The sequence below is a fragment of the Egretta garzetta genome, unplaced genomic scaffold (genome assembly GCF_000687185.1).
Source record: "Egretta garzetta isolate BGI_Z169 unplaced genomic scaffold, ASM68718v1 scaffold339, whole genome shotgun sequence".
Lineage (NCBI taxonomy): Eukaryota > Metazoa > Chordata > Aves > Pelecaniformes > Ardeidae > Egretta > Egretta garzetta.
In genome coordinates this window covers 2,158,151-2,177,926 of record NW_009260800.1, presented here as the reverse complement: position 1 = coordinate 2,177,926, position 19,776 = coordinate 2,158,151, and the positions used below count along the sequence as shown (strand labels likewise).

Here is a 19,776-nt window from a genome sequence, read left to right as displayed (position 1 = left end):
CCTCTCACAGAGAAATAAATGGCCACCTGTGAAAAAAAAACAAAATACAATTTAGGGTCCTAGTCAACACCTCAGCTCAGTTATAGAATAGAACAGAGATAAAAAGCAGTCTTGAATACAACACGGTAAACCACAGTAATCTGGTCAAGAGATTTTCTTTGTTACCCATCACTAACAGATCATTAAAAGCTTTGGTTCAAGCAAGTCTCTGTGCTACCAACTTACCAAAAAACCACTTTTGATTGAGAAAATTGAAAGCTGGTACAACTGACAGTATCTCACAGCCAACGTCTGCAACTTCCAGCTCAAATAACAATCTGGGATGTTTTTCTTTCTTAGATAAAGATTCCTGACTAATAAGTAGGGCTTGGGTCTGCTATAATGCTTGCTACCTACCCAGCCCCACCTGCACTTGAATTTGCATTCTTTGCAGATTGTGTCCAAAATAGGAAGGAGATCTGGTCTAACAATAACTCTGCTATAAGGAGACTACAGTAAATGGAGAGCAGACTTCACACTGTTGTGGGCCCACAGACAGGTCCTACATGGGCATTAATGAAAAGCTGGAAGACATGGAAACCTTAATATTTTTACATAGTAGGACTCAAAACACAAGAGTTCACCCTAAAGCATGCTGGTTCCAGGAAAGGTTTAACAGCTTTGGTCACAAGAGAAATGACAACTGAAAAATCTACCCTCGTATACTTAAAGTGCAATACATTTTCAGGCTTTAAGTAATTATCATTTTTGCTTTGGAACGTATCGTTCTAGCATTTCCTGTAGTGCTAGGTTCGAGAAGGTGTCACTAAGTAGCTGAAGGAAATCAAGTAACAATGGGACCTGCAATCAGCAATAAGCAGCAGCCAGCTCACAGATGCTCATCATTTCCTTCAGCACAAAGCTAACTGACACACTTTTCACACTGGCTGTTACCTTGTGGACATGCTGCCAATCCAGAAACATCAAAAGGAAAAAAAAAAGAGGTTTGTGATTGTCAACCAGAGAAGAAAGGCTTTGTTAATGCTGCAGCGAGTACACTTTTCTAGTAGCACTCTAGGTTCTCTTTTCAATAGTTTTATAATTGTCCCTTCAGAATCCTTTTCTTACCCAAATTAGAGCTGCTGAAACTGATTTATGAAGAAAGCCACTGCACTCCTCCCTCCAGCCCCCAGGACCCTGACAGTAATGGAGCAAGAGGCAACGGGCATGAGTTGAAAAAAAGGAATTAGACACAAACAAAAAAAGATATCTAGTCAGAAATTGGAACAGGGTGCCCACACAGGCTGTACAGTCTCCATCCTTGGAGATTCAAGGGTGGAGAACTTGATCCAAAACTCAAATGGACATAGCCCTGAGCAGCCTGCTCTATCTGGACCTACTTCAAGCAGAAAGTTAGGCTAGATAACTTCTGGATGTTCCTTCCAGCCTACAGAACTGTGAGTCTATGACACATGTACCTATAGCAGCTGGATAGACTGTATTGCTAATGTGATAAAGCAATCTTTTAGATTTAATTCTTTATGGTTTCTGGCTACCAAAAAGAACACAATAGCAGCAGTGGAGAACAGCTACTGAAGAACCTGATCTGTAAAGTGCAATCTCATCAAATTTGTGGATGACACCAATCTGGAGGGGACCAGTCAATATGTTCAAGGGCAGGTTGCCATTCAGAAGGGCCTAGAGGAATGGGTCATCAGGAACTTTATGAATTTCAGCAAAGACAAATGCAAAGTCTTGCACTGGGGAAGGGATAACTTGTTGCAGCAATATAGGATAGGGACTGAACAGCTGGGGAGCAGCTCTTCTGGAAAGGACTTAGAGATCTTAGTAGACAGAAAGCTGCACATGAGCCAGCAGAGTACTCTGGCAGCAAAGATGGCCAACAGCATCTTAAGTTGTTTAACAGGAGCATAGCCAGACAATTAAAGGAAGTGATTACATGCCTCTACCTAGCACTTGTTCCGTTTTGGCCCCCAAATACAAGAAAGATATTGATAAATTGGATCAAGTTCAGCAGAGGGCCACCAAGGTAATCACAGGGTTGGAGAACTTGGCCTCTGAGGAGAAGCGGTGCGACTGGGGCTTGTTCAGCCTGTAGAGATTGCTTTGGAGGGATATGATTGCAGTCCCACAACACCTACTCACAGGCTAACAAGAAGGTGGGTCCAGGTTTCTCACAGTGGTATGTGGAAGGGTAGGAGGGGACAAGAGAAGACAGGCATAAGTTCAAACAAGAGAGGTTCAGACTGGATGTAATAAAAAAAAGCTTTTTCACAATGAGCAAAGTCAAGCAGTGGAGCAGGCTGCCCCGAGAGGTTATACAATCTCCCTCCCTGCAGGTTTTCAAGATGCAACTGGATAAATCCCTGAGTAACCTCATCTGACCTCTTAACTGACCCAGCTTTGAGCAGGAGGTTGGACTGAATGGCCTCCTGAGAGCCCTTCCAACCTGAATTATCTTGTGATCCTATAAAGCAAATGAGCCTGTAAAAGAAAGATTGCCACCACCTTGCAGGATCTCAAGAGGTGTAATGCACTGTGTTTCATATATATCAAAACAAATCCATGCTTGAGCAATTGGGTTTTTTTTTTAAAAAAAAGTTTGTAAAGATTTTTGAGCGTTGCCAGATTCATCTTCAAGATACATCATGTGTACAAATATTGTATACAGAATCAGTAGTGAGGCTTACTGGTATCCTGTTCAGTAGCAAATAAATGTGCCTAGTCATAGACAACATCATGTTCAAAAATTAACCTCATCTTGCTACGATACTATATCCACTTACTTTTAGAAACAACAAATTCAAGGCTGGTTTTTTGGTGAGGTTCTAAACTCCACTAATTCATAAAAACTTGGGAAAGATTTCAGATAAATAGCAAAGGTCTTAGTTCATTGGCTGAAATCAAGAAATGCCCTACATCATCACTAGTACTGTATGATAAAAAAACCCGATGCTAAAACTTGTAACTTTGACACAGAAAACCATTACAGGTGAAAGAATGGCAGAACTGGTCTCTTCGCTTTATCTTAGCCTCATAAGAAAAACAATAAAAATACCTATGTGCATGAGAAGTAACACCAACCATCAACAGCAAATTCGCTTTTGAACCACCCATGAAAACTGCTTGTGATCCTAATGTCTAATTTAAAAAGGAGACAACCCCAGTCCCTCTTGATGTAAACTACTTTAAGATCATAAAGTAAAAATGAATTCATAATAGATTGGGGGATGCTGAAAAAAGAAAGAAAAACTAATGAAATGAAGCTACCTTTTAAGAACTAGAATTTCACACTATTCACATAACATGAGAGCCTTGCAAAAGCTCTAGAGGATACACAAACATTTACCATAAAAGAAACACAGGCACAATTAAGGTAAAGAAAAATGAATGCTGAATGAATGTATTGCTTGTGCAAAATTATTTTGAGCTTCTCAACTATTTAAAATACATTAACAATAATCATTCAGGTATCACAATACTATTAACATTAGAAATGAGATGTGTATGTTCATTGTAAGTGTAAAGTAAGGTTCTCAAAGGGTACTGAAATCATAATCAGAGCTGCTAAATGGCTTCAATTCCCACCTGATATTCATATTCTGTGTAAGGCAGCAACTTGTCATCTTTGAAGGAGGTTGAAGAACCATTGTAAACAAGTGTGAGGTCTAAATTGATGTCAGCTTGAGTTGTTCTCCTTCTGTAAAGTTCATAGTATAAAATCTTCCCATTTGGCTGCTGTGGGCCAGTCCACAGGACAGAAGAAGTCGACTGGAAGCCCCCGGCTCTGGTCTGTATTTCTATGAGAGGGGCAGGCTGCGCTGCTGGGGGCGCCTCCAGCGTCTGTACTGATGCCCACTCACTGGAGGCACAACCCAACTCTGTGCAAGCTTGGAGCTGTACTTCATACCTTTGGGAACACAAATCAGGAATGAAGTGATTAAAACACTGCAAATACAAATTTCTCTTGGTCTTTGGCATTTCTTAATACGAAAACAATTTGTGTCAACATACAGATTATATGCTGTGCCTTGTGTAGCAAAAAGGAAGAATGCCGTATTCTGGGTTTTCACTTTTTTTTTTTTTTTTTAAGGAAAGTTAACATCTGCAGGAGACGAGCGATCAAAATAATTTTGAATTTAAAAAAAAAAAAGGTAAAAAATAAGTACTTGCCAAAATTTGAAGTGCTGATGAGTAAACAAGCCGTTTGTCCCTGCCCTGTGCTGCTTTTTTTGTTTTTTTGGGGTTTTTCTTTTTTTTTTTTTTTTTTTAGAGCAGAGTTAACATCTGCAGGAGACGAGCGATCAAAATAATTTTGAATTTGATGATATGAATCAAAATGATGACTCATTGTAGGAGATGATTTGGATATCATTTGAGAGCTATACAGCTTCACTCTATTACTCTTCTCTCTTTGGATTTAGATTAGTTATATGTAAATAGTAGACAGACTTATCAACCATGTAATACACACAAATTATGCCTACACAAATATATAAGGAAAGGTCAGGTAAATAATACAGGATTAGTGGGGAAGCTATTACTTCAGTACCAAGTGTGCTCCTTCTGGGTCTGGTACCCTCTTACAAATTTTAGCTTTCACTTAAAAACAAGTTGCTCATTTTCGCCTGAAGGCTGTGAGCATGTTCCTGGTGTGACTACCTTAATCTTATCTTAGCTACGCTGTGAATGGGCTAGGTAACAGGTCTTTGGTCTCCCCACCCCGAACTTTGTCAACTAAACCCCTATTTATTCTTGAATACAGGCATCTTGCAAAAGACACACAAATACAAGACTGGAGGTCTTGGAGTCTATAGTAGAGTAGTGAATTGCCCCTTGTATTAATTTCAACCAAAGTCAACCCTATGCACTTCATCAAGTTGATATATAGCTGGTGCTACTGTAACTTAAAAAATCCTGGTTTTATCATGTGCTTTTTAGGAAACAAAACCCCATGGGTTTGACTATCTGTTTAAACAAGATGGTTAAACTATCTGCCAGCCCACTGAGCCACTCTGCAGCTTTTATTCAACAAATGAGGTCCTCCAGACTTACCTACTGTAGGGTTGTAGCTCTGCCACTATGTACGACCGTCTCACAAAGGAAACATGAGATGCATCAAAGTCAACAGTTTTCTTTCCTGTTTCAGCAGGCTTGTGGATTGAGATTGTGTAATTTCTAATGTCACCATTTACTTTGATAGGAGGATCCCAGGCCACCAAAATCTCCTTTGAGGACCATGCCTGCAACCTAGGAGGCAACATCCCAGATGGAGCAGAGGGGTTGGTTTTTATCTGAGCTGACGGGCTGATCACACTCCCTTGACTGTTATTTGCAGTGACAGTGTAGCTGTACTCCATGCCTGGCATTAGGGTGAAATCAAGATACCGAGTTTCCAGACCTGTGTAAATAAGAACACCATCCCTCCTTAGCTCATAGCTTGTGATTTTACCATTGGGGTTAGCTGGAAGTTTCCATGTGATTTCAATTGACTCCGAGCCCATGACAAGCAGCCTAGGAGCTTCCATATTTAATGGCGGGGCCTCCATGGTCATTATTGACTGAGATGTGCTAGACGTGCAGCCCCCCGCAGTACAGGCAACCAATGCAAAATCATACTGAGTGTAAGGCTGTAGATTAGAAATAAACATTTGCAAACTTTTGCCAGGATAATACTCTTCATTGTTTAATTTCAGTATATACTTGGTGATATCTCCATTTTGTATTTGGGGAGGTGCCCAAGATGCATTAATTTGAGTGGCACTAACAGCCTGCAGAGCTGGTGGATCCACTAAGGCAGGCGCTGCTTCCAACGTCTGTATTGCAGCTGGTTCACTGGTAGAGCAGCCTCCCATTGTACAGGCAACTATCGCGTAACTGTACATCGAATAGGGCAGTAAGTCTTCATCCGTGTAGTTGAAAGTAGCAGCATCAAAGCTGAAAGGATAGAGAGCATCATTTTTCAGCAGTCTGTAGGACTGAAGAATACCATTGGGCTGTGCCGGGGAGGCCCACGAGATGAGCACTTTACGGGGGTTAACTGACACCAAGGATAACCTAGGGGCAGCGAGACCTTTTGGGGCAGTTTGACTAGTCTTTGCCACTGTCCAGGAGCTGTCAGCATAGCCTGCTGCATTCCAGGTGCGTATTTTATAGTCATACCTTGTCCACGGCTGTAAATCTTTATCATTATACATGAATGTATTGCTTTCAGTGTTATATTCTGTGAAAACAATTTTCTCATCTTCTGTTGTTGCTCTGTACCCTGCAGCATTTTCTTTTGTGCATCTGTGAATAACTTCATAGCGAATTATTTTTCCATTTGGATTAATTGGCTGCAACCAGCTCAGTTCAACGTTGGTAGCGTTCACTGCCTGGATTACAGGTGCCATCTGAGACACTGGGGGTGCTTCATCTGTTCGGACCGGCTGCGGCGGAGAACGAGTGCAGCCTGCCGCATTGCAAGCTTCCAGTACGAGGGTATAGAGAGTGTACGGCTCAAGGCGCCTGAAGAGGAACTGGCGAGATAAACCACTGTACTCCAGGTTGTCATCGCTGAAAATATTGTAGGTCTGGTGAACAAAGAAAGAAAGAAAAATAAAAAGAAAGGCAGGGACAGAAGAAAGGCCAGAAGCCAGGGTGAAAGGAAAAAAAAAAAAAAAAATCCATGATTTTTGCCAATAACCAGTAGATGAGACACCTTAATCTTTGCAATAGGGTAAGGAGTATTAACCAATGATTCAGAAACTTACTTCCTTACTAGTGACAATCAGCACACAAACAGATCGTTGATACAAAAGGAATGTTTTGATCCAATTTTCATGATTTTTTTCATTTTGGATGCAATAATAAATCGCTTAGTGACAGTTTGCATTTTATTTGTTTGTTATCAAGTTTCACTGCGAAGCTCTCATGGGCTGGCACAAAGCTTCTCGCGGACTAGCTCTAGAGAAAAAGCACTTGAGAAAAAGACTCCACATAAACCCCTCTAGCTGCAAACCTGCTTGCAGGTAAAGGTTTACACTCAGTGGAAACCACTGAGCTAAAAGAAGCCCCAAATTTCAGAACACTCTGTCAAACCCAGGTTTTCTAGAAACACGTTTTGGTGATGTCTAATGTATACCAAGTAAGATTATGAACTTTTATGCATAGCTTTCTATACATTAAACAAACAATTTGGGTCACTGTAAATGAACATTTACAGTCCTGGGGTAGCACAGGAATGTTAATACTCGTTTTAATATAACCGCAAGCATAGAGCGCTCACAGCATGCCTTGTGCTTACATAGGATTTCTGTCTTATTTTAAAGTATAATGCATTTGATTGAGTCCTTTTCAGCAAAAATGTTTTAATTTGATATTCAGCATGTCCCTTCTCTTTTTTGATCAGGTGAAGTGTCAGGATGAAGATTACCTTAATCACGCCATTGGGTTGGGAGGGCTCTGACCATTTTAGCAGCAGAGCCCTGCCATTTTCTTTCTTTTCCACAGTGAAGTTGCTCAGGCCACTGGGTGAAGCTTCCAACGTGTGCACAGATGTCCAGGGGCTTGAAACCTGCCCGGCATTGTTTACAGCTATGACATGAATATGATATGTTGTGAAAGGTTTCAATCCAAATAAATGAGCCTGATGCTTTGTTCCCTGAAGCAAGAATACAGATGTTTGAGTCAGTTAAAAAAGTAATCAGCATCTGTGGTTTATGTCACTTGGAAAATGAGGTCTCAGCTCTGGGTCACTTCTGACCGCTTTGCAGAATACCCCATCTGGTTACCAGGATTTTTTGGTGGGTTTCCATAGCTGAACCTCAAAAAGAAACCCTTAGGCTTTTAAAAAAATCATCTATCATTATGGTAGAGTCTTTGGAGCTGACTGCTGGGGAGTCCTGCATAGTCCAAATCTCAGCTAGCAAACAACTTACAGTTTGTTCAGCATGCGTCTGAGCTTTGCTCACTGAGGATGGGAGTGCCTGGTACTCTGAAGCATTCAAGCACGTGTAAAAACCTGTGGTATATGAGTGATTCTCACCTCTACAGAATCCTTACACATCTTGTGCATAGACGTGACATTTGATAGGCATGCCGTCCTGTTCTAGCTACTTAGAGTGTTGTAACCTGGATAGACAAGAGCGTTTCCAAGAGCAGAGTTTAATTTCCTTACTGAAAACAAACCCTTTAAAAGCTGGGGGAGGGGGAAGAGGGAGGGAATAAAATGGTTTCTATGTTCCTGCTTCGTAAAGGTGTTGCTTGAGATAAATTCACAAGGTAAGACGATTATGGGGCAACCCGCTGCCTTACAAGAACCCTCCCCATTTTTCTAGGTTGGAGGAAGCAGCCATGCTGCCGATGGGGAGCACGGGCGAGCAGGCTGAACCCTCCCTGGTGCCAGACCCTTGCTTTGCAGTGCCAGACCCTTGCCTCGCAGCGGCAGAGCGAGGCTTGGAGGAGCAGGGCTGTTGGTGAATCCCATCGGGCTCTGCCAGGGCTGGAAGGGCTGGAGCTGAGCACAGCCCAGCACAGGGGCACGCAGGTGGATCCAGACCAAGGGACATCAGCCATGGCCAGGAAGGGGCCGCTGGTGTTTCAGCTCATGGCTTTATCCAGCTTACCCCAAACAGCACCTGACATAGACCTGAAACCGCTTGGATATGAGGCAGAGTGAGCCTCAGCACAAACTCAGACCTCAACAGGAAGGCGATACAGCCGTAGTATTATTTGGCATGTTCAGATTTGTCTCATCAGAGGAGTGAGGAAGAAAAGAGTTCAGCTGATCACCGATGTATTTAATCTCATTTTTAGTTGTGCTTTCGCATTAATTATATAGATCTCAAGAAGGGGAGTGCGGGAATTCAGTTTCCTTCGTGTGGCAGAAGCAGCTGAAGTCAATTTCCCGGTTTCAGTAAGGCATATTAAGTTGTTAAATGCTAACACTTCCAATTGTTTAATATTTAAACATTTGTTAAGCTATCAGACTCAGAAACAAATTTTAAAGAAATATTAATTTCTTTTTTTAAATATTAAAAGTTAGATCATAAATATTTAAATAGTTATTTCCTCACAACAATGAGTTAGTCTTTTAGATAAATATAGCACAGCATTTGAATGACCATTATGAATATTAAATCTGAAGATGCCACAAGTACAGATTATAAACATACTTTTCTGATAAATGATTCCTTTTTCTGTTAAACACGGCAAACACTAGCAAGATTAATAATGCAAAAAAGTATAATTCTTTGTTAGGAATTCCCAGTCATCACTGCCAAAAAAGCATAAGCTCAAACGCAAATAGCAATCACCTCGAACAGATTATATATAAAAAAGCTTGAGCTGCTGTGGGACATTTAGAGATATCTTTTGTCACAAGAAACATGGAAAGCATGTGGGCTATAAAGCAAAAACATATGTATATTGTCAATAGCGGCACCTGTTCAATTACAGTTTATTTCAGTACAGAGAATTTAGTTCAGCCCCTAGATGGCAATACTATCAAACACTTTTTGTAACATGAGTACTTAATGATTAACAACGTGCGTTCAGTCATCCAACATACTCAAGGCAGCCATTAAAAAAATAACAAAACTGATTTCATTATAGATTCTTTTAATAAACATTTATGGCTTAGATCCTTGAAAGTAGAAACGTTCAAACTGCCATAGCCAAAAACCTATACAGCCGAATGCAAAATTATGAACTGCAGGTTAAAGAACAGAGCTCAAATTGAAGTTCATGCTTAGCATAAAAATCTGGCATCAGAAATTATGTTGGCACAAAACATGATTAAAATTAGCTTTACAATTGGATGTGGTCTGTATTAATAGTTTTTATGAGGACAGTTATCTATTAGGTTTTCAAAACAGAACTTTTAAAAGACTAAAATTTACATGCCACGGTTCGAGGGGGGATGGGAGAGGAGGGGTGCACCCCGCATTAAATTACTGCCCCTGAACCACTACCCAGGGGCTCTCTGAAGGTACAAACACGTTGTGACAAACGCCATACCAAAAGCAACAGCTCTGCTTTCTAATCAGCTGCATCATCAGGGTGGGCTGTTGTGACAGCAATGCTACAAACCACTTGATTTTTTTTTTATTAAACAGAAAGCTGGAATATTTTCCATCACCCTCTACCGTTTTCCCACTAAACGCCAAGATTTAATTATTTACAATCCTCACCACACTTTGAAATGAAACAAGGATGGAGGGATTTCCTTGCCTGCAGTTCATCATGTTCTCTGGAGACTGCTAAACCATTCCTTCCAGGGTTGACTTTTATCCCTGGCTCCTACAGATACTTCTTGAAGAGCAAACGGTTTACATGTATTTTTGTTTTGTTTGGTTTTGAAGTAAGCTCGGGGGACATACTCCCAGAATACGGAGCCACGCTTTCTCCCCCTGCACAGCTGCCATTTGTGAATTCGCTCAGCTCAAAGGCTGATGCCGAGAAGAGGATGGATGGCAGCCTCAGTGATTCATTTTAAGAATTACTTTATGTCCTCCCATGACATTTTCAGCCTAGAAATACTGTCCTGCTAGAATGGTCAAACATAAATAGCAAAATACACCTTGCAAAGGATAGCAGTGTAACTTTTGGCTTCAGCAGACAACGCACAGCCTTAAACAGGCGCAGGAGAAAAATAATTGTGTGGAATATTCTCCCAGTCTTTGTCTGCAAAGCCATGAACTCATATATTCCCATGTTTACACACTGCTAACAGGCCAGATTTCATTTAGCATTAAAAGCAAACCAACAAAATAAAATTTTAATGCGAACATTAAGATGTTCATAGACTGACTGACCATGAAATCTGATGGACTACAATCCCATGCCCTCCTTTCTCTGTCTCCTACTGCATTCTCACTCATTCAGCCATTAAATTCAGAAGAATCCAGCAAATACTTAAGCATGTGCACTCTCACATTCCTCCTATAAGGCCCATACTTTTAATGAAAACACTATAGAAACAGACACCTGAGGCAAGCTGTGAGGACCCACCATGACCTGATCCCTGCACTGTAGTCCAGAGCCCAACCTTTGACACGGCCCTTGCTTTTGGCAGCCCCCTCCCCATCCCTTGCGCAGCACTGGCAGCACCACCACTCCTCCAGACAGGACCGCACCTTTGGTTTTGCTTTGTAAAAAGCTTCACACGCTGCCGGTGACAGCACAAGCTGTTAACAGCAACAAATACACTCCTTGGCTAATTCCGCTCTTCTAACTGTAAATTAGGATAAAAGTTATTTAAAGTAAAACCTTGTTTTAACACATTTTTTAAAAACATAAAATGAGAGAACATGAATCATGAATAATGTATCCATCAAGATTTGCTTCAGATTGCCTTTTTTGTTTGTTTATTTTTTAATTCATGAGCACAGAAGTCACTTAAAGTCTGGAAACAAATTAGCATAGTCTTTCATGCCATTGAAAGGCAGCGGCATCCATAATGCAAGGTGCCTGCCTTCCTCCCTACCTCTTGGCCCTCCTCCCGGGCATGGGCAAGGCTGCGCAGCCTTCAAGGGTCCGATGATTTTACACTGCCTACTGTGATTGCTTTTGACTGCTTGAAGTGCCCCTAAGGTGGCAACAGGGTCAAGAGGTCTTTGTAGGTTGAAAATGATCAAAAATTAGCATTGATCTGTAGCTGCCAATAATACTCCGCGCGGGTGGACCCCCTGCACAAATGTTTAAACTGCATACAACTACACAACCTAGCCATCTTTGAATCTATCGATCTGATGAAGCAGCACTTTCTAGTGGTGTCACTCTGGGCTTTTCCTCCTTTTTCAAGGCAGGCCACCTTACCCAGTTGCGCAGGTCTCAGGGCATGAGTTCAAAATGTGACAGATACATCAGAAGATCGCCAAACCACTGAAGAGCTGCCCAACAAGCAGTTTGAGTATCTGTCCGTTCTTCAGGGGTGATCATCAAAACTTAGCAACTCATCACCGGTCATGTTAAGGTTAGGCTCTGGTTTCTTCTCTCTCCCTGTCTTCTCTTTGTACAGTTATCCCTATTTGGCAGGTATCTTCCATATCTCATTAAAAGGCTAGCTCATTCCTTCTGTGTGTCTCTAACTAAATTCAGTGGCATCAGGCACTACCACACTGCTAACGGTAGTAGTGGTACAGGGATCTGAACCTGTTCTTTCATAACCCCCTGACATAAATGATGGGAAGGTAATTCAGTACGACATTGCCTTGTCTACAGAGGCAGAGATGCTGAACTCTCCCTGGACAAGAGAGGAGAAAGCTACGGTCTCCTGGCAGTCAGAATGCTAATCTGACCATCCTCCAATGCCAATTTTTAAATTCTCCATCAAGGAAGTCAAACAGATCCCTCCATAAGCAACAGAAGTCATGGGGAATGCTTGGGGGTTTATTAAGATACTCAGTTTATCCCCAATTTTGTTGTTATCCTCTTATCCAGTTCCTCATCTAATCCAGATTCTTTGCCATTTTCTGCAAAGCACTGGGAGCACTCCCACCTTGACTCTGATGTTCACTCATGTCCCAGCCTATTCCTTAGCCCCTGCCTTCACCTAAAAATTGCACCAAGTTCATATTCATATGCAAGCCCTAACTTGTCCTTTGGCTTGCCTTCCTTCTTAGGCTTATATCATGCACACTGTGTCTTTTTCATTTAAAAAATCTACTCCATTCCTAAAGCTTTATGCTCAAATTCACAAGAATATAACTTACAGATACACAAGTAATCTATGAGTCCCTTCCTGTAGCAGCGTGGACTGGAATATAAATTATTCCCATGGTAACACTGAAAAATCTCAAAGGTTAGGCAAACAGAAACGAAAGTGTTATTTATTTTACCAGAAATTATCTTGCCTAGGGGTGACCAGAATTTCCATTTTTACTAGAAATTGATGTTGCACTATTTATTTTTCTCCCAATTTGTGTAAAAAATAATTTTAGATTTTTTTCATTAAATTTTTTGGTAAATACCACTCTTAAAATTTTATGTTTTAAGAATGTTGCATTTCATCTTAGAACTTCAGAATTGCCTTTCAACATGTATCTTTTGTTTTTAATTATTATATTATTTGATATTACCTAACAGGCCTTCAACAGCAGTAACATGTACCACATCGGTTATAATTGTTACGGTATATAAAAAAAAAAGTATTATGAAAGTACACTAAATAAACATTTAAATTAATTTTGTTAACTTTGTAAAACTAGACATTGCTTTATTAAACCTAAAATAATTTTGAAACATTTTTGCCCAGAGAATATTCTCCCAGACTGTCTTTGGTTGAGATGAAAAGCAGCTTCTTTAAATAAAAGCCCGCCAAATTTACACACCCTGTGTCACGCAGCACATAACAGAGCATTTCCTAGGTGAATAGTCCTACATGGGCTTGTGGACTACACCAGGGAGAAACCTTTAGAAACAAGCACTAATCTAAGTTTAAAATGTTCTGCAAACAACAACAATTAATATCTGATCTAGAAATATTACATTGCAATTAATTTTCCTCCTTTCTGGCAGAGCATGTAAGGAACTACGAATTAATTGCATGGAGCTGAACTTCCTAGTGGAGCTGGTGCCTATTTTCACAGTGGACAATTTTCTGTCTTGGCACACCCGGGGGCCGGCTACAGTCTCACCAGCCATCTGAAGCCCCAGCTTTGACTTGAAAGCAAAGCACAACAAGGAAAACTAGGACGCCTTGCAACATTAAAATGAAATCAAGCACATTTCACAAGCTGCATTCAGTCACTGAGTTAGCCTTTGGGTAGCAGTACGTTTTTAAACCACCACCAATGTTGCACTTTTGATGGTAAAGCCCACAAAAAACATGTCTTTGGGCAAAGTCAACAATTCAGTAGCCTTCTCCATGGTATTTCAGTAAGATCTTTCTGCTCCTCCTCCTCCTCCTCCTCCTCCTCTCCTCTCCTCTCCTCACCTCTCCTCTCCTCCCTTCTTTTCTTACATAATTATTTATTTAAAATTCATCTAACATGGCTGAGTGCCACTTTCTCAAAAATGTATTTGAACGGGTTTTTGTGTAATTTGTACTAAGAAATATTGAAATCCCCAGAGTTTTCTGCATGACTAAATAAATCAAATAAACCAAAATATCAATGACATGACATTCCACTATAGATATCATCTAGAGGATGATGTCAACATGTTTTCCTAACATTAATAATTTATCTCTAACAACACTCACAAGACCTACTGTATAATAAACCATAGTTTTGCAGCTTATTTCTTTTTCTTTCTCTCCCATTTTTCCACTTGAAACCATGTTTATTATTTTGCATCATGAGAAAGTGATGGAGAAGGAGAGAAGAAGCTCTTTTTATAAACTAGATACCCGACGGGACTGTTTACTCCAAACTTTGGTTTTGGTCAGTTCAAACCTAACATCCTTACTTAACCTGAATGATACTATTTGCTTTCAATAGTCATTCTGGATATGAAGAACTAGATTAAGTTTCTCTTCAAAATAAGAGGCAGAATCTGAAACAAAAATTTTAATACTATTTATGTGAGACACAATAAAGCATAAGATAAAATACTTAAATCCCACCGAAAAACAATTATGTGTCACCCTCGGTAAAGTGCATATATATTGTATGTTCTGGTCTTTAGGATAGTGGGCCATGCTTTGTGGAGAGCTGATGGGAGTGGGAGAGGATAGAGCAGATAGGTCAGCAAAGACTTCACGGTACATGAAATCCAGCATCATATTAAAGCAATGCCAAATCCTATAGGTTGAGCTGGGAGGTTTTTGTGATGTTCCAAATTCACACACTGTGTAATCTGGAATCTGTGTAAACTCATCAAGGCATTGCAGAACTTTCAGTTTGTTGAGGCTGCCTTGGTCACAGGGTGGATGGGAATGAATAGTCCTTCAGGTGGAGCTTTATAACCTGGGCTAGAAATGTTGTCTTCAGGGAAGCTAAAGAGCTAGGAAAGGCAAGCACACAAATGCTAGCTGGGGTTTGTATCTCTACAGTTACAACTAGAGCACTCATCCAGCTGAACTCCAGGAATATGTTTACAATAAGTACCACTCCTACTGAGCAGCACCTTTCCATCCACTATTTGTTAACATTTAGGAGTGGTGTTCCTCTTATGGATTTGTTCTATCTTGTCTGTAGGCATGGCACGAGAAAGAAAAAACACTGCTGCTGCAAAACAGCAGCTAGAGCCTAAGGGCTCAAACCTGCAAATGGTAGGGGGTACATCCCTTAATACGGAGCATTAGGGGGTTAATGTTATATTTTCTTAATGCCATAAGCCGTATTTTCTATTTGATATATTGGCAGATGCCCAGAATGAAGTTAGATGCTTTTGTCAGAACAAACAAAATCTGGTCTGCCACATCAATGCAGTCCATGTCTTCTTAGTCTCAAATCCTTTTTTTTCCTAGCAATATCCAGAGTAGCAGGTGTTTTCCAGAAGGGCTTCTGTAATTTTAAATCAATGCAATGAAACCGTGGATGTTTTTGTTATCCATAAAAATGGATAATTTACGTGCCTGAACTTCTCAGCTGAAGGTATCTTGTGGCAGTCAGTTTTGCTTTGTTGTAGAAAGAACATGCCCTTGTCCTCATCAAATGTTTTGGCTGTAGGTTTCATTGGAAATTTTGTTTTTCAAGAATTCACATTGCTCCTCTATGACATTTGTGACTACGTATATCTGTGCCATAAGCCACCGCCTTCATCTCCTTTCAAATTACATCATACAAGATATTGTGAAGAAAAGTGGGTCTGAACACTGTAAAACTTCTCCCATCTGATCTTAAACTGACCTGGGCACAGTATCTGAAGATTTCTATTTTCTGTAAAATTTGAAAAAGACAGTTTGATTATGTTTTTGGTGTATGGAAAACAGGGGAGAAACCCCTTATTTTTTCCCTGTAAAAGCCATTGTTTTCAGTTTTTGCCTTTGCATGGCTCACCAGCCATAATGAGGAAAAGGAAATGTAGGGAGAAAAAAAAAAGTTTGAAGAAAATCTTTAAGGGGACTTGTACAAGGACAATCTGAATCTTAACATAGATTGCAGGTGAACTCCCACATCAGTTTCCTTGAAAATGCCACTGAATGTCAGTTGTGCTCCATAAAATTAAGACTTTGCAGTTATATACGACTTTTCATCGTGGGATCTCACATCATGCTACAAACATTAATTAATTAAGTCTCAGGATATCCCCTTGCGTTACTGTGTGCAGCTTTAGGAAACTTTCATTATTGTTTTAGATCCCATTTTACACAGGTATAATGGATGTGTCATATTATTGTTAAATGCAAGCTTACTTTATTCCCTTTTCTCAATCATTCTGAGTCCTTGTCTCTCTCACCCAATACATGCAAAAAGAGCTGTTCTAACTGCTGCTAAGTAGAGGAAGATAACACAGCCTCAAGGCAATTCACAGTTTTAAATCCCTGCTTTCTGCCAACACAATGGAAAATAAAAGCAACATTTTAAAGGAGACGAAAAGGGTTTTACTTCCTACTGTTTTATTCTTTTTTCTCTGCCCCGTACTGAACAGTCCTAGCTTTTCATTCAGACTTTGCCCTCTCTGTATGTAATCACTTCTCAGAGATATTAAAAGGCAAGCATAAACAATTTACTTGGAGCTACATTATAAAGGCCAAAGTTTAGTCTGAATATGTGGCTGAACTTAAAATGTCACCTTTAAAATGAACTGGGCATTTTAAAAAATGATGGGCCAAAAAGTATACAAACCCCTCTCTCTTGAAAGGCTTTCCTTCACCAGGGTTTTTCATTCCTTCCTTTAATGCTTTACACTTCCTACCTGAAAACACCTGCTCTCCAATTAGAGACAGGCTGAAAGTAAATGAAAGTGTGCAGGTAGCATTTTGGGAAAGGTGAGGTCCAATTATGCCAATCCATGCCAGGAAAAAGAGATTCGCTCCCCACCTTTTTGTACTGAGGAGTGGCTCTTAGCAGAAGGCCAGAAGCACACTGCTTAATGCGGGTAGGGATGTCCTCTCTCCCTTCTGTAGCTGGAGGGAAGTTCAGCCTATCTTCTGAATAGTAGCAGGGGATACTGATTAGACGTACATTTAGGTGTACAATCTGGGGACATTTTTTGACACCTTCCTTCCAGAACTTGCAGGGTGTTCCCCAAGTTTGGAGTAAGGGATTGCAACAGGGTATCCCTGCTCCTACTGGTCATATAAGCTAGTGGAAAGCCTCAACAAGTAGCCTGAAAAGCCCTCTGTGTCACACGACAGTAAGGAGAACAAAAAATCTTGTTTTCCCATTGCAGCTACTATGGACTGCACTGTTGACAAAAATAATGAGTCCCATAAAGATTCAGTTATAAATTGTTGTGTCCCTTAGCCGCTATGTCTTGCCATCAACTACAGCATCAACTACACACCAGGAAAAGAGTTCAAAAGAAGACAGGAAGAAAGAGTGGTTATAGATTTTGGTGGAGTAATTGGGACAGAAGCTGTTTGCAGTTTTAATGTCTTGAAGCCAAGTGATGCCAGTGGATAGATGAACTTCCAGATCCTCCTAGGATCATATGACTACAGACCCCTCTAGCTTAAGCCTCTTAAGGCACAAACCTGGGAGGAAACTCACCTTGACACAGCATATGAAGCAGTGCCTGCAGACTGCCCCTTCCCATTTTTTATGCTGTTATACATACACAGAAAAGTAGACAGACAAACCTGCTACACTGCGAAAAGGAAAAGCCACTAGCTAGCATCATTTTTAAATGTTAATGCATAAATAAAACAGAATTTTTAGTATGTCTTTTCATATAGTTACACATTCATCAGTCCATTCCAGTGCTGCTTGGGCTTCCTACTGCAAAACTCCTGCTCAAAGAGAAGAAACTCTGAGCTGCTTGTGATTTGCACTAGCAAGATGCAGTAGTTAGGGAAGGGATGAAAGATGTAAATACTGGAATATTACTTGAAAACTGAAGCATAAGTTTAGTTCAGATTCTGTATTTTCCTTGGATATTTAAGTTATTTGGGGAATTAAAATAGATCACCAGGTCAACAGGTACACATTTAAGCTTAGTATAAAGCAAATCGTGCTGGTTTCAGAATTGAAAATATCTTACAGCACATTATTGACTCTAGCATATTAACTCGTAAATCCACTAGTTTCACTGCCTCATCTATTGATTATCTAGCAGCATGTATGCATGTTATAAATGAGCAATTCAAAAAGAAATTACTACGCTTTAGTCATTTTGGGGCAGACTTGTAAAGGTATTCAAGTGGTCAAAGATGAAGACAGGCACTATGCGAAATAGTCAGAGCTCCTACATCCAGACACACAACATATGTAGCTACTGTTCTCAGTTACTCTCTGTGCAGAGGAAGGGAGGTTCCTCCAAAGGGAAGGTCAGATGTTTATGCTTAACTTCTGTTTTGAAGAGCCCTTCAGAGGAGCCTGACTCTAAAGACAGATTAGACAGACTAGCCTACATTGGCCAAGTTTTTAGAACTCAGAGCTGTGACTTTAGCTTAAATTCACGTAAGACTCAAAGAGCCAAGAATCCAGTGACAACATTTTCAATCAGCACTCAGCAACAGACCGTACAGGTGAACTCTTTCTTTTTTTTTCTTAAGGTGAAACAGAAAACTATTGACAGCTTCAGAAGTTAAACTGCAGCTATTTCAAAGCACTTCAAAATCAACTTAAGCTCCCTTTTGCCTTTCCAAGGATCCTGGATCAGGGTCTTCATGACTAGGAGAACAAAACTAAATGGTGTATGTAGATGGCATTCAACGAGAACAGGGATTGGGTGTAGTTAATCCATAATATTGAAGCAAACATCCCTGACTCCTGATTTCCATGCATAGATCAACATGTTGGCAATGATCTTCAGTCTGAGATGATGTTACTCAAATCAGTGTGGTTTAAAATTTCCATTAACACCCTCAACCCAAATATCACTACAAGGGTTGTTAACAAACCAATTGAAAGTGTTGTGATGCAGGACCAGAAAAATTAAAAAAATGCAGTATGCTGAAGAGCTGTTGCAAATTTTTGTCTCAGAAATGTCCTATTGTAAAAGCCACATGGTCTCAGTTCTATTTGCCTTCAAAGGGGGGCACTGTATTTGACATCAAAGCAACTAGAGCCCAAACTATGGTGTTACGTGGTGGAAAAGGTGGTGTTTTTCTTCTCATTTGCTCTCAGGGTCTCTATTCAGTCTTTTTAGGCCAGGACTTTCCAGTAACATTAAGCACAGGACTTAAATATGTCACTGTCTTAAGCTACAACTATAGCATAAATCTCATGATCTATTGGTACCTCACAGGTCTAGCATTTCTAGCATAGACTAGCATTAGAGAAAATCTAAATTATCATCTGTCTTGAACCCCTGAAGAGAAAACAATAAAAAATAATTTTATGATGCCATAATGACAAGAATAATACTTCACTTCATCTGGGAAAAGACGTCTTCCAGACTTCGCAGTAATTCTTTTTTTTAAAGCAAGCCTGTTGAAATATAAGAGCTCTGCAAAGTTTCATTCATTTTGTTTGTGCAGAGTAAAGTTTTGTTTATAGCAAAAATGCAGAAAATTTGTCATTGCAAGGAGTCCACTTCCCTCACTCCCTTGCTATATTAAATCTCATTTGCAATTCTGATTTTGTGGGACAACCATAAACTTGGTGGTTTTTTTTCAGCTGCTAGAGTAGCAGCATCTCCACTCTGCATGGAGGATTTGGCTCAGGCTAGGAACTCTGTTCTGGATGGGAAAAAAGAATTGGTGCATTCAAACTTGCAGCAAACAGACTTGGAAAAATACTT

The 19,776-nt window shown here is 40.2% G+C and overlaps 1 protein-coding gene across 1 annotated transcript in view; it reads right to left on the bottom strand.

Annotated features, from left to right (window-relative positions):
- The window catches only part of USH2A (usherin), a 407,979-nt gene that overhangs the window by 21,612 nt on the left and 366,591 nt on the right, over nucleotides 1–19,776 (bottom strand). Inside the window, 3 exon segments of the mRNA XM_009646839.1 lie at nucleotides 3,589–3,910; nucleotides 5,056–6,572; nucleotides 7,415–7,642. Coding sequence (XP_009645134.1) covers nucleotides 3,589–3,910; nucleotides 5,056–6,572; nucleotides 7,415–7,642 — 2,067 coding nt within the window.